This window comes from Bufo bufo, chromosome 1 (assembly GCF_905171765.1).
Source record: "Bufo bufo chromosome 1, aBufBuf1.1, whole genome shotgun sequence".
In the NCBI taxonomy this organism is placed as follows: domain Eukaryota; kingdom Metazoa; phylum Chordata; class Amphibia; order Anura; family Bufonidae; genus Bufo; species Bufo bufo.
Window position 1 is genome coordinate 619,218,486 of NC_053389.1, and position 16,188 is coordinate 619,234,673.

Here is a 16,188-nt window from a genome sequence, read left to right on the forward strand (position 1 = left end):
TGTGGGGGTCTCAGAGGTTAGACTCCTTCCCCCATTTTACAGTTATGGCATATCCCAGCGATATGCCACCACTTTCTAAAAAACCATTACAATAACAATTTACAACAAAAACTTCTGTAAATGTTTCGCTACAGACCCTCAACTGATTTTTCTGGGGAAAGCCAGGACCAGCCGCACATGTAGTATGGTCCTAGTAGAGTACATGGACAGAGGTTTTCCTGATGGGAAATAATTCATTATCATAAATTGTATTAATTTACATTGTTATATATTTATATAAAATTAACCACATGGTCTGTACTTTAACCAGGATGCCAATCACGTGATGTGGAATTACAGGAGCAAAAGAACCAAACTTTGGCTTCTCTTTACCAGCTGAAAGATATTCTAAAGGTAACTATTTCTAGATACTGCATCAGGAAGCACAAGAGTGTTCCTGTTATGTGCCTAAGGCCGAGTTCACACGAACGTGTGTGACCCGTGCCTGTGCTGCGGTCCGCAAATAGCCGGCCGTAGGTCAGCCGCATCGGATCGCGGACCCATTCACTTTAATGGGTCCGCGATCCGGCCGTTCCGCAAAAAGATAGGACTTGTTCTATCTTTTAGCGGAACGGAAGTACGGGACGTAACCCCACGGAGGCACTCCGTAGTGCTTCCGAGGGGTCCCGTCCCGTGCGGCCGTTCCGCGATTCCAGATTTGCGGACCCATTGAAGTGAATGGGTCCGCATCCGTGATGCGGAATTCACACGGAACTGTGGCCGTGTATTGCGGCCTGCGATTTGCGGGCCGCAATATGGCCACAGATCACACACGTTCGTGTGAACTTAGCCTAAGGCTACATGCACACGAACGTTGTTTGTTTCCATGTCTGTTCCGGTTTTTTTGCGGATAGGATGCGGACTCATTTATTTCAATGGGTCCGCAAAAAATGCAGACAGCACACCATGTGCTGTCCGCATCAGTATGTCCGTTCTATAGCCCCGCAAAAAAAATAGAACATGTCCTATTGTTGTCCGTTTCAGGCATTGTTACAATGGATCCGCAAAAAAAACAGATGGCATACAGATGTCATCCGTTTGGGTTTTTTGTAGACCGCAAAACACATACGGTCGTGTGCATGTAGCCTAATGCCTCATTCACACGTCAGTGTTTTGGTCAGTGATTTAGAGCCAAAACCAGGTGCGGCTCTAAACACAGAACAGGTGCAGATCTTTCCACTATACCTGATCTCTATGAAGTCTACACTCCTGGTTTTGGCTCACAATCACTGATGGGAAGCACTGACCAAAGCACTGCCATGTGAATGAGGCCTAAGTGAGGTAAATGTCACTGACAGAAACTATTAGGGTATGGCCACTCTTGGAGTCGAAAATCCACTACCACAAAAAATTCCCGAAATGGGCTGGTTTTTGCAGTGGCATTGCAGCCAGGATATTTCTTCTTTCAACCTTTGCATTGCAAAGGTTGAAAGCCACCAGTAATACCTGCTGCCAGAGGTTTTAATAACACAGCGGCATCTAGGCAGTTAGAGAGAGAGGACTCACTATGCCACTATCAACGATCAGAATGGCAGCCGGGGGCCTAACATGACTGTATGTCTATTAGGCCTCCTGCACATGAACATGGCATGAACACCGACCGTGTGGAAGCCGCAGCGGATCGCGGACCTATTCACTTTTATGGGTCCGCGATCCGGCCGTTCCACAAAAATATAGGACATGTTCTATCTTTTTGCGGAACAGAAGTACGGGACGAAACCCCACGGAAGCACTCCGTAGTGCTTCCGTAGGGTTCCGTTCCATGCTTCCGTTCCGCACCATTCCGCATCTCCGGATTTGCAGAACCATTTAAGTGAATGAGTCCGCATCTGTGTTGCGGAATGCACACGGAACGATGCCCATGTATTGCGGATCCTCAAATGCGGTCCGCAATACGGCAACGGGACACCTACGGTCGTGTGCAGGAAGCCCTAGATTGGACCACAGACACAGCCTAATGGACAGACTGTCACTGGTACAGTTATAGGCTATAATGCATTAGAATACAAGATATACCAGTGTATATAATACAAGAATAACTTTAGTAAGTAGTTAAAGTTAATAAAGTTTATATTAAAAAAAAAACTTTTTTTTTCCATAAAAAGTGGCTTTATTTTGTAAAAAAAAAACATGCCCACACATATATGATATCACACCATAGTAAAGGTAACATGTTATTTAAACAATCCTGTGAACAACTTAATAAAAAATATACTGAATTGTTTTTGCATCCATTCACCATCACCCCCCAAAATAATAAATGCTAATCAATAAATCCCATGTACGCCAAAAATTGCTACAAATGAAAAAACACATCTTAACCCACAAAAAACAAGCGCTCATATGGCTACAACAGTGCAAAAATGAATGAGTTCTGGCTCTTGGAATGCAGCAACATAACAAGGCATGCAATCAGTGTCTAAAAGTAGTAAAAAACACATAAAACTGTAAATATTTGGTATCGCATTAATTGTGTTGGCCTGTAATTATTATTGGTCCGTAATTATTATCAGTGATGGCCAGTTCGCAGTGTTCGCCCGCGAACACATGCAATCTGCCATCTTAACTGACAAGTCCGGCGAGGCACAGGTAAGTCCTTACCTGTGCCTGTGCGCGAACTGGTCTGAAATGAAATGCGGTCTCCGGGAGCAGGCAGTTCCGAGAACAGCCTCCGGGGGCCGTTCTCGGAACTACCTGCTCCCAGAGACCGCATTTCATTTCTGACCGGCTCGCGCACAGGTAAGGACTTACCTGTGCCTTGTCGGACTTGTCAGTTAAGATGGCAGATCGCATGTGTTCGCGGGCGAACACTGCGAACTGGCCATCACTAATTATTATTATTATTTATTATAGTGCCATTCATTCCATGGTACTGTACATATGAAAACAGATGGGCTTACATAAAGCAAAATAAATTCAATAGGAGTGAAAAAAGTTATAAACTGGTACAGGAGGAGAGAGGACCCTGCCTGTAAGGGCTTACAATCTGCGAGGGATGGGGAAGGATACAGTAGGTGAGAGTAGAAAGCTACGGATATGGCTTTTCAGTCTCTTTTGAAGCTTTTGATGGTAGGTGATAATCCTATATGTTGGGGTAGAGAGCTCTAGAATACAGGAGAGGTATGGGAGAACTCATGGAGGCGATTGTGGGAGGAGCAGATAAGAGGAGAGTAGCAAAGGAGGTCTTTTGAATATCGAAGATAACATGTGGGAAGGTACGGGGAGATCAGGTCACAGATGTATGGAGGGGACAGGTTATGAATGGCCTTGTATGTCTTAGTGTTTTGTACTGGATTCTCTGGGCAACAGGGAGCCAGTGAAGAGAGTGGCAGAGAGAATAGACAGAGGAGTAATGGAGGGAGAGGTGGATTAGTCAGGCAGTGGAGTTGAGAATAAATTAAAGGGGTGTGATAGAGCTAGATGGGAGGCCACAGAGGAGGATGTTGCAGTAGGCTAGGCAGGAGACAGTGGCATACATACAGGAGTCGCAGTTGCGACCGGGCCCGGCACTCAAGCTGCTTGCAAAATGTCCGTCATGCGCCTCCTGCCCCGTCTGTCTGCTCCTTCCACTTTATGAATGAAGCAGGCAGGCGGGGCAGGAGGCGCATGACGGAGGGAGAGATGTCACGCTGCGCACAGGCAGCACAGCAGCAGAAGGGCGGGCAGCGGCGCTCTAGTTCGGCTGCCCACTGCCGGCCATGTGAGGAGTGGTGGAGTGGTGAAGCGGCCGCCGCTCAGGAGACTTATGGAGCAATACATTACTTTACTAGAAGGCACTTATGGGGGATATCTGTGGAGGGCACTTATGGGGGATATCTGTGGAGGGCACTTATGGGGGATATCTGTGGATGACACATATATAGCATCTTATGCTATATATGTGCCCTCCACAGATATCCCCCATAAGTGCCCTCCACAGATATCCCCCATAAGTGCCCTCCACAGATATCCCCCATAAGTGCCCTCCACAGATATCCCCCATAAGTGCCCTCCACAGATATCCCCCATAAGTGCCCTCCACAGATATCCCCCATAAGTGGGGGGGCGGCGGCGGGTGGGGCCCCATAGATCAGTTTTGCACCGGGGCCCCATGGAATGTGTGTACGCCACTGGCAGGAGATTATGAGGGCATGTACAAACATGTTTGCAGATACCTGGTCAAGGAATGTGCGTATCCGAAAGATGTTTTTGAGTTGGAGGCGAAAAGGGCTTGGATGTGTGGTTTGAAGAACAGAGCAGAATTATAATTTACCCCAAGCAGTGGACTTGTGGTACCAGGGAGAGCTTTTGGGTGGGCCAAGTGAGATGGAGGAAAGATAATTATTCATGTTAAGTTTTAGAAAGCGAGAGGAGGGAAGGAAGATATAGCAGATAGACATTGTGGGATTCTGGATAGTAAGGAGTTGACATCTGGACCAGAGAGGTAAATTTGCATATCATTAGAGCAACACACTAGTTATTGCCGTACAGTGAAATTCATACATTTAAAGTGCAAAAACTAATGGCAGAACAGTTTTTTTGCCATTACCACCCCAAAAAGGTAATAAAAATAAATTATATGTAAATTAAATAAATTATATTTTGGGGCGTGGCCTGAGAGCGCATGGAGTAGGTCGCACCGCACATAGCTCCTGCAGATATCCTGATTTTCGAGTGGTAGCAACCCCCTGAATCGCTGATCCTTCCTTACCTGGTGGTTGAGAGGTGACAGGAGAGTGCGGTGGTAAATTTCTGAGCTCCGACATGCCGAGGAAGTCCAGTAAAGGGCCGCGATCCGACAGGCCAGAGGTGAGCCGGCATGGCGCCGAGGAAGAAGAGGGGCCGGCCTTACAGCCCAAGCTGAGCCAGAGTGCGGCCGCAAAGCTGAGCAGGTTTGCTCGCACAGATAGCGATGTGGGAGATTGGGCCGAGGGAAAGGAGACGGACGCTCATACCTCCTCTGAACAGGAGGATGGATCCATCGATGGGGAGGCCCTGGATGCGGTGAATTGGCCGCCATTAACCCCTGCACGGCCGGCATAAGACGCGGTAGGGCCTAAAGCTGTGGTCAATGCAGAGCCTACTTTAAAAGATATCATGGCCGCTGTGGCCAGCTGTAACAGCACACTGAAGGTGCTTACAGTGCAAGTTGGTAGCCTGAGGTCGGATGTGTCTTTAATTAGGCATGACCTACACAAAATTTCTGAGCGCACCTCTGAATTGGAGAAGAGGGTGTCCACCATAGAGGACGTTATTCAGCCTTTGCAAATGGCGGCAAAAACAACTGCTAAAGATATAGCTGCTTTATACGCCAAAACAGATGATCTGGAGAACAGGTCCAGAAGGAATAACCTGCGGATTGTGGGTATGCCAGAGAAGACGGAGGGGGATAATGCCACAGAGTTTGTGGAAAAATGGTTGCATCAACTATTTCATGAGAAAGGTCTATCCTCCCTATATGCGGTGGAGCGGGCGCACAGAGTCCCCATGCGGCCGCTTCCGCCTGGCAGACCTCCCCGTCCTAAACTGGCGAAGATCCTGCATTTTAAAGACCGGGACACTATCCTGCGGCAATCAAGGGACAATGAGGAGATGGTCCTGAATGGGGTTAAAGTGTCCATATTTCCGGATTATTCCAACGAAGTGCAGCGGAGGAGAAGTAGATTTATGGATATAAAGAAAAGGCTGAGAGCTCTACAAGTCCAGTACGCTATGCTGTTTCCTGCTAAACTGCGTGTGGTGGCATTGGGATCCACCAGATTTTTTGAAGATCCGGAGGAGGCGGCGCAGTGGCTGGACGTCCACGAGCGACAATTGAGAAGTGGAGCCCTGGACACTTGAAGGAGGCAGATATATGGTTTCATTTGTTCACTTTATATATGCATTTGCACTCTAGGGTTGCTTTAAATGTTGCACCAGTTAAGGAGTGTACTATGTAATGCTACCACATGGTAGATCCTGAGGAGGGAGCAGGCGGTAGAGAAAGTAAAATGTATTTCTCAGATGTGGGGAGGATTCTCTACCTGAGGAAACGTGTTATAAACTGTTATGTTTATTGTAGGTTGGGGGGCAGGTTGCTCTCGGATTGCCCTGTTTTAATGTGTGAAGTGGATACAGAGGGGACAGTGATCCCCAGTTACAGTAACCTGATTATGAGAGGGAGGGAGGGGGTGAGGGGGCAGGGAGAAGGCTGGGGGGAAGGGTTAAGGTCTTGAACTATGAGCAAATGTTGTATGAGTGGGTTGTGAGATTCAAGTATGGTTTGATGTTCTACCATGTCACAGGTGATTAGAGTTTTAAGTTGGAATGTGAGAGGGATGGCGGATGCACGGAAAAGACAGTGCATTTTTCAATACTTGGGGCGGTTTCAGCCGGCTATATGTTGCCTTCAGGAAACGCATTTGACTGGAGAAGATTTACACTGGATGAGTAAAAATTGGGTGATCCATGCGTTACATTCAACTCATTCCTCTCATTCTAGAGGGGTAAGTATGATTGTGCATAGTAGTATTAGGTATGAACATATGCAGGATTGTGTGGATGCTGAGGGTAGATATGTGTGTGTTGTGTGTAAGGTGGATGGAATACAAGTGGTGCTGGTGTCTGTGTACGTGCCTCCGCCGTTTGCTTCCCCATTAATAAGAGAGATTATGAACTTTGTGGCGGACTTCCCTGGGTTGCCGTGGCTATTGGTGGGGGACTTCAATTGCACGCTGAATGACTCCCTAGATAGATGCCGGGTGGAGGGAGCAGGTGGTCTACCTGGGAGTGTGGCTCTCAGGAATATTATGGGTGAAATAGGTGTACAGGATGTATGGAGATTGCGTAACCCAGATAAGCGTGAATTCTCGTGTAGATCAGCCACGCACCATTCGCTATCGCGTATAGATTTGGCCCTTGTTAACGATATAATGCTACCACTGGTTAAGGATGTTGTCTATCATCCTCTGTCGTTGTCTGACCATTCTCTGGTGCAGATTGACTTGTGCCTGGGGGTGCTCAGACAGGGACCGAGGCTGTGGAAGTGTAACTCTCATTGGCTGAATGTGTTGGGTGACCTGTCGGGGATCTCTCTGGAAATTAAGGAATTTTTTGATATCAATACAGGGACGGCTTCGATACCAGGTGTATGGGACGCCATGAAAGCATTCCTGAGGGGAGTCTTGATGAAAGAAATCAGCAAGCACAAATCCAGATCTAGCGAGGCGGATGTTAAGGCGCATGTACTAGTGGCTGAGGCTGAGAGAGAGTTTAGCAGATCCCCCACCATGGTTAGTAGTGAGGCGCTGGTGGTAGCTCAGGAGCAGCTGAGATGTCATTTAGTCCAGGCCGCAGAAAGAAAGAGTAGATTTTATCGTCAGAGATCCTTTGATGAAGGCGAGAAGGTGGGTCATCTGTTGTCGGTGGTCTCACAGGCCCAGAGAGGCTCCTCTTGTATTCAGGAACTGAGAGATGACATGGGGAATAGTAGCCAGGACACGAAAGGAATATTAGATATTCTAAAAAGCTTTTATGTATCTCTATATACTTCCACTGGATCTAGTTCTGATGAGGCTCTGAATGATTTCCTAGAGGAGGCACAGTTATCGGTGCTGTCAGAGGAGGATAGAGAAAGGCTGGAGGAGCCGATTACACTCGAGGAACTGGAAGCTGCACTTGGGGACATGGCAAGTGGTAAGGCGCCGGGAGCTGATGGTCTCCCAGTAGAGGTGTATAAAAAGCTGCAGGGGATATTACTTCCTGAATTACTTAAGGTGTTTGAGCACTCATTGGAGGCAGGTTCGTTACCACATTCGATGCAGGAAGCTATAATTGTGGTTATACCTAAACCTGGAAAGGATCCTAAAATACCGGATTCCTACAGACCAATTTCACTTCTCACGGCTGATGTTAAGCTCCTGGCGAAGGTGTTGGCGAACAGGCTGTCCAAGGTGATTCTGACCATAGTACACCCGGATCAAACGGGGTTTATGCCAGGGAAATCGACTGCTATTAATCTTCGTAGGCTGTACACTAGTTTAAATATTCCGGCGGATAACAGTGGAGACAGGGCCTTACTTGCGCTTGACGCCGCTAAGGCGTTTGACAGTGTGGAATGGAGGTACTTGTGGGGGGTCCTGAGAGCTATGGGCTTTGGAGAGCGGTTCATTCAGTGGGTACAGGTCCTGTATTCTAGTCCTAAGGCGAGAATTAGAGCGAATGGAGGGTTGTCAGATTGTTTTCCCCTTGCCAGGGGCTCCAGGCAGGGATGCCCATTGTCGCCCTTATTGTTTGCTCTTGCAATAGAGCCGCTTGCGGCGCATATCCGCTTATCAACAAATATAGAGGGGTTTAGATATGGTGGGCTGCACAATAAAGTGGCTATGTACGCTGATGATACTCTACTTTTTATGGGCGATACTGGTGCGTCCCTGGATGCGGCCATGGCATTGATTGACAGATTTGGTAGCTTCTCTGGACTTCGGATAAATTGGCAAAAATCCTCTTTGATGCCAATTGATGGGCAGGCCCTGTCAGGCAGACAAGTAGATAGTCTGGTGCCTTGGGTGGATAAATTTAAATATCTGGGATTGCATATAACACCGAGACTATCGGATTTTGAAGACCTTAATCTGTCCCCATTGCTGGCTACTTTTAGGCTTAAAGTGAGGTCATGGTGTAGACTCTTTCTTTCGGTGGTAGGTAGAGTTAACCTTTTAAAAATGGTTATGATGCCCCAGTTGCTATATATACTGAATAATGCTCCCGTATGGATCCCCCTGGATAGATTCAAGAAAATTCACTCTATATTTAGGGATCTTATTTGGAAGTATGGGCAGGCTAGGATCAAACTGGAGACATTGCAGTATCCTAAGTCGGAAGGGGGCCTGGCTGTCCCTAACGCATGGATTTATTTTCTGGCTTCCCAATGTCAGCATTTTAAGGGATGGATTGATCTACAAGCACCGGATATGACTGGGCAGATATTGCAGCATTGGCTGGGCAGTCGTGACCTCATGGGTATTCTGGAAGGCTCAGGAATGCATGCTGGGAGGGAAAAACTCCCTCTTATTGAACTTATGAAAAGAGTTTGGGCAAAGGTGAAGCAGCTAAGAGGTGTGGGTGGAATTAGTGAACTTTCCCCTATTGGAAAGAATCACCTGTTGCCCGAATTATTTGCCATACCAGAACTTAGGAACTGGGAAACTTATGGAGTGACGAGAATTGGCCAATTAATTAAGGACAAGATATGTAAGTCATTTCAAAACCTGCAGCAGGAATTTAATATTCCAAGGGAGTGGTTCTATAAATATCTTCAAATAAGGCATGCCCTTGAGGTCACACTGCGGAAAGGATGTGTGATAGCTCAAATGGAGGTGGTTCATAAGCTTGTTCTCCCGACAGGTGGGGGAAAAAGAGGGCTGATATCACAGTTGTATGCTCTTTTACTGGAAAAATTCTTAGAGGGGTTTCCGCTTTCAAGAATGAAAAAATGGGAGGCTGACGTGGGGGATATGTCTAAAGATAAGTGGGAAGATATATTGGAAGGGGTCCCCAAGGTGTCTCTGAGCGAACAGGGCAAATTGTCCCAATTATTTATTATACATAGAGTGTACAAAACACCAGTGTTCCTAAAAAAGATTGGAGTGAGAAGTGATGACAAGTGTCCAAAGTGTATGGAAGATGGTGCGGACTTGTTACATATGCTGTGGTCTTGTCCAGTAGTTGGTAATTATTGGGAGGATGTTAGAAATATGATTAATAGCAAAATGACATTGAAAATTCAAAAAGACCCTAAGGTGTGTATTTTGGGGTATGTGTCTGAGATTGGAGGGACTGAATCGGTCAAGGTAGCTGTGGGGAGGTTGCTGTATGTGGCCAGGAAACTGATTGCTATGAGGTGGATCCAGGGAAGTCCGCCTACACTGGGTGAGTTCTAACGGAGGGTGCATGACATGCTGATACTTGAAAAAGGGGTGTATGTGAAGAGAGGGTGTCCTCAGAAGTTTGATAAAATGTGAAGTGAATGGTTATCTCATACTCACGTGGTTATATAGGCTCGTAATGGTCAGGACCAGTTGTCAGGGAGGGGGGGGGGTTAGGGCAGGGTGGGGGGGGGAGGGATGTTGGGGAGGTTAAGATATTGGTAACTCTCTGTCTCAAATATTTGTTTTAGCATGTGTACACGCAATGTATAGATACTTGATAAAACTGTGTGTTGGTATTTCTATGATTACTGTTGTACACTGATTCCACACGGTGGATAAAGCAAAGAAAATACAACGTATTGTTTTATGTTATACTCTGTATTTATTGGTTCAATAAAAACGATTTGATTTAAAAAAATATATATTATATTTACCCCAAAATGATGCCACTAAAATACAATTTGCCCTTATATGACTACAGAAAAAAACCTATTTCACCCTTATTTCATACTCCTCGGCTGAAAATACCCCGTTAAAATGCTAAGAGGAATATTTTTAGTCTTTCGGAAACCATTGTGTGACCTCTGTTTGCAGCATAAATTTCACATGCTGTGGATTGAAAATCTGTAGCACAAGTCAGTTTACTCTTTGGATTTTATCCGCAGTGTCTGGATGAGATTTCTGAAATCCCATCCGCTTCAGTGATATTGTAAACACTGGGAATGTTCAGCAAAAAATTACACTGCGGATAATCTCCAAATTTTAGAGCACATGCCTTAACACCCCATTTATTAGGGCTTTAGAAACTTTTTCCACCACACTTTACAAGGGGCATTGATCATTAGCTAAGCCAGCTCTCTTCTCCATCACAACTGATGCAGGGACAGACAAGGGGGGCTGGCTTAGCTAATGAATTGAGCCAGACAGAGAGCCTCTTCATGACATGACCAATATAGAGAGAGGGGGGGGGGGGTGCTCCTTGCCACCGGAGCCTGGGTCAGAACATCTTCATTTACAGCAGAAGCTCCGCTTTGGAGATCACGCAGCAGACATTGAAACTGGGCCATTAGTAAAGTTTAGAAAGTTACAATATATAATGTTTTATTTTTCATTTTTTTCACCAAAGAAAATTATTTATTGGAGTCAGCCAGCCCTTTTATCCCAGTTTCTGATAACTGTCTCCATCTAATGTATAAAGCTGAGTGTATGTGTATATGTGTGTATGTCCGCTAAAGGAATCAGCACCATCGCACTTACAATCACGAATTTGGCACACAGGTACATTAGGTGTCCGGAAAAGTTTTAAACCAGGTCTCAGCTCCCTAGCTCGTACCGTTCCTGAGATATTCCCAAAAAATGCATTAGCCAATAGCAGCATGGTCACAGGATCCTTATCGGCCAATGGAAGCTCACAGGCCCTTAGTCTCCACATACACTTTTTTACACCAGGTTTCCATAACAACCCAGCCATTTTTCTTCACTGCTGTAGGTCAGCTAAGCTCCAGGCTAAGCTCCATTCAAGTGAACAGAGTTTAGCCGCGCTTAGGCCAGTGATACTAGTCGTGACGTCACTGATCGGCGGGGGTCCCGGGTATCGGACCCCCGCCAGTCAGATGCTGAGGATAGATCATCAGTTAAAACAAACTGTAGAACCCCTTTAAGGGGGTAGGCTGCTGTGGAGGTCCCATTTTAGGGAGATGGGGCACTGTGGGGGGGGGGGGGGTCAGTGTTAAGGGGTGGGGGCTGTGGAGTTCACTGTTATAGTGGATAGTGTCGATATCTTTGAACGACACACACAAACATTAAATGAAATAGATGAAATATACCTGTGTGAAGCCGGGTCCTTCTGTTAGTATTAATATATTTATGATTAATGTTGTATTACATGACAGCTGTTCAGACAAATGGTGGTGGTTTGTCCTGTTGTGACAACCCTTTGAAAATTACTGTCTAATATAGTTTTTCTCTCTCATGTAGTGGTAGTAACATACCCAATTAAAACCTCAGAAAGAGCTAATTTGTCACCCTTTGAACTATTGAGGTAATTTATTAAGACCGGCGTAGACGCTGGCATAGATTTTGATCATTTTCTACGCCTAAAACACGCGCTGAAAATGATAAATGATATGGACAGGCTGGCCCTCCCCCTTCTCCGCCCACATCACGCCTTCTTTTTTAGACTTGGTGTAAGCGGGGAAAAGTCGGAGATTCGGCCGCAAATCCCCTTTGCGACTGAATCCGCGACAGATATATTGTCCAAAATTTGGCGAATATCTAATAATAAATGACCCCCTATATGTCTTATAGTATTTACTTTCTTTATGTATTCTTATTATATTCAAGGTATATATACCTAATACATTTTTATCAAAGAAGCAGTCATCTTCCCTACTTCTCCTATGAGTAAGAGTAAGAGCCGAATCTCCGACTTTTCCCCTTTATTACCAGCATTTCATGTTATGAATCTCAATTATGCGTACTTAACAATATAAATTATATTGATATATAAGCAAAAATATAAATAAACAGCAAAATACTAGCCTTAGACTACTTTCACATTAGTGTTTTTGTTGGATCCGGCAGGGTTCAGCAAAAACGCTTCCATTACTGATAATACAACCATCTGCATCCATTATGAACGGATCCGGTTGTATTATCTTTATCATAGCCAAGACGGATCCGTCATGAACTCCACTGAAAGTCAATAGGGGACGGATCCGTTTTCTATTGTGTCAGAGAAAACGGATCCGTCCCCATTGACTTGCATTGTGGGTCATGACGCATCCGTCTCGCTCCGCATCCCAGGACGGAAAGCAGATCGCAGCATGCTGCGGTTTGCTCTCCGGTATGAGAACGGAACGGAATGAATTTTGGAGCATTCCGTTCTGTTCAGTTACGTTTTGTCCCCATTGACAATGAATAGGGACAAAACTGAAGCGTTTTTTTTCCGGTATTGAGACCCTATGACGGATCTCAATACCGGAAAATATTAACGCTAGTGTGAAAGTAGCCTAACACTGCTATACAATATCCTCCTTTCATATCTTCAGGATATTGTCTCTCCTAATTATTTTCTTTTAATTACAGAGCCTCTCGAAGCAGACTAAAGTCAATGAACAGGTGGCACAGGCTCTGCAGACGGACAATGAGACCCTTAAAAATCAACACAAACTTGTAACAGAACAGGTAAGACATTTGAAAACTACTTCTAGTCACCTACTAGAACAAATCTGCTAAAGAAACTGTAAAACCTTCTGATCCCCTTTCTGCCACTAAATATTTGTGTACTGCACAGTGCCATATTATGCCTCTGTGAATGCAACCTTAAATGGGTTGTCTCACTTCAGCAAATGGCATTTATCATGTAGAGAAAGTTACTACAAGGCACTTACTCATGTATTGTAATTGTCCATATTGTCTCCTTTGCTGGCTGGATTCATTTTTCCATATACACTGCCCGTTTCAAGGGCTGACTGCAACCGCTGCAGCGCAGATACGAGGTGGCCGGACCGGGGGTTGCTCCACATTCGTGCCAATGCACACTCCTGCGATTCCAGCCTCCAGAGAGGCCGGCACTTTTTCCTATAGTATGCAAGCATGGCCACCAGTGCTGGATAGCAGGGGTGTCAATAACCCCTGGAAACAGGCAGTGCATAATGGATCAAGCCAGCAAATGAGACAATATGGACAATCACAATAAATTTGTAAGTGCCTTGTATTAACTTTCTCTACATGATAAATTCCACTTGCTGAAGTGAGACGACTCCTTTAAAGGCCCCTACACATGATTTGGCATTTTCCCACCATAGAAATGAATAATGTTTGTTCCATGCTGCATGTGTTTTTTTTATGGCATTTATTGGCCTTTTTTTGTTTGCAAAACCAGTGTTTGAATGGCCTTTTTTATCGCCACTAAAACAGCAGAACCTCATTTTTTTACAAAAAAATATGTTTATCTTAGACAACACATTTAAAGAGGTTCTTCAGGACTTCTACATTAGTGTTGAGCGAACTTGTGTTTTAAGTTTGGCGTCTAAAGTTCGGGTTATCAAAGAATCGCGTTATGGATTCCGCTACCACGGAATGGTCCGATAACCCGAACCCGAACTTTAGACGCCAAACTTAAAACATAAGTTCGCTCAACACTATTCTACATTAATGGTCTGTGTTTAGAAGGACAGACATTGAGCTCACAGGAGCAGTGATGGCCAGTTCGCCGTGTTCACCCGACGGCTGTTCTCGGAACTGCCTGCTCCCGCTGACCGCATTTGTTTCAGACCGCCTCGCCGGACTTGTGAGTTAAGATAGCAGCTCGCATGTGTTCGCTGGCGAACTGGCTATCACTGCACAGGAGCGCTGCTAGCTCTTCATTAGGTTAATCTGCAGAGATCAGATGCTAACAATGGCTTGGTGCAAACCACGAAGAACCCCTTTTATTTACTAAAAACTCTGACAAGAGACATGACCGCCAGTATCCAACGTTGGTAGGAACAGCCCAAAAGCAAGTTATCGAAAGAGCCGAGTAGTTAAACTACTTATTTTGTAATATATTGTTTCTGCTCATTAAATATAATTCCATCCTTGGGGTTAGTAATCAAAGTTTCCTCAAAAGCATGTAAACTCCAATGTGCATACAAGAAAGGTATATTCATGGGAGGAGATATTGAGATGAATGGAATTATATATTCAGATTAATCTTCCAAATAGCCTGGGTTATACTGCCCAGACTGGAGCTTGCCTTTCTGGACATAGGCTATGATCAGTTGTTTTCAAATAGTATTATAAGTAAAGCTACTTTAACACTGGCGTTTTGGCTTTCCGCTTGTGAGATCAGGTCCAAAATCGATCAGTTTTGCCCTAATGCATTCTGAATGGAAAAGGATCCGCTCAGAATGCATCAGTTTGGCTCCGTTCCGTCTCCATTCAGGGCTTTGGAGGCGGACACCAAAACACTGCTTGTAGCGTTTTGGTGTCCGTCTGACGAAACTGAGCCAAACGGATCTGTCCTGGCACACAATGTAATTCAATGGGGACGGATCAGTTTTTTATGACACAATAGAAAACGGATCCGTCCTCCATTGACTTTCAATGGTGTTCAGGACGGATCTGTCTTGGCTATGTTACAGATAATACAAACGGATCCGTTCTGAACGGATACAGACGTTTATATTATCTGAACGGATCCGTCTGTGCAGAACCATGATGAATCCGCACCAAACGTGAGTGTGAAAGTAGCCTAATAGTTTACTGCTTTCAGTTGATAAAGAAATCAAGGTGTTAGTTAATGAGGTGGTAATTAATGAGTAATGGTAATAAAAGGGATTTTCCCATCTCAGACAATGGGGGCATATCACTAGGATATGCCCCCATTGTCTGATAGGTGCAGGTCCCACCTCTGGGACCCACACCTACACTTTGAACGGAGCCCTGAAAGTTGTGGAGGGTGCACTGAAAGTTGTGGAGCCCTGAAAGTTGTGGAGGGTGCCCTCCATTCATTTCTATGGGGCAGCCGAAAATAGCCAGCGCTCGGCTATTTCCGTTGGTCCCATATAAATGAATGGGAGTAGTGGCTGCGCAAGCGCGGTGCACTCCCATTCACTACTACGGGGAGAGCACTTGGTGGTGGCTGAAGCCCGGAAAACCCGGGTGTAACGGATCTCCTGGCACCCCGACCGGGTACCTCCAGTGCCTCCCGAGGACTCCAAGCACTCCGCTCGACACCTATACCACCACAGGAACCAGGAACAGGAACAGCTCTTACAAGAGCTAGGAGTAATAGCCAGGGGAGTATACACGTATAGCAATCCCCACACACATGAGACGAGGCTCTATGTTGAGTGTAAAACAGGAACACTTTATTGAGGGCTACCCGCCCGTATTTATGCAGGTCCCCATCTGGTGTACACGCCCCTAGGGGACCAGAAGGAAGACTGTGACACAGGACAGATACGTAGCACTCAGGATACACAGACACAACACATCCCCACAATGTATCATGGTTTCCTCCTCTCTGCCCTGGAGACACCCGAGGAGCAAATCAATTATCGCTCAGGACAAAGGGAAATCACCAATACACATGTGGGAACAACAGGACAGGAATCACCACCCAAACACACAATGTCACACCCTCACAGCAAACACAGACATTTAACATATTCCCAGATAGCTCAAGTCTAAGTGCATATCATTAGGTGAATAGCACTCAGAATACACAAATACAATAAAATTAGCTATCTGGGTACCATCACATAACATACAATAC

The 16,188-nt window shown here is 45.5% G+C and overlaps 1 protein-coding gene across 2 annotated transcripts in view; it reads left to right on the plus strand.

Annotated features, from left to right (window-relative positions):
• LOC120985679 (centromere-associated protein E-like) overlaps positions 1-16,188 on the plus strand; it is a 110,755-nt gene that overhangs the window by 77,079 nt on the left and 17,488 nt on the right. For both annotated transcript variants that reach the window (XM_040413757.1, XM_040413758.1), the window contains exons 26-27: positions 311-393; positions 13,014-13,112. In XM_040413757.1, the coding sequence (XP_040269691.1) occupies positions 311-393; positions 13,014-13,112 (182 nt within the window). The remainder of the gene's footprint in view (positions 1-310; positions 394-13,013; positions 13,113-16,188) is intronic.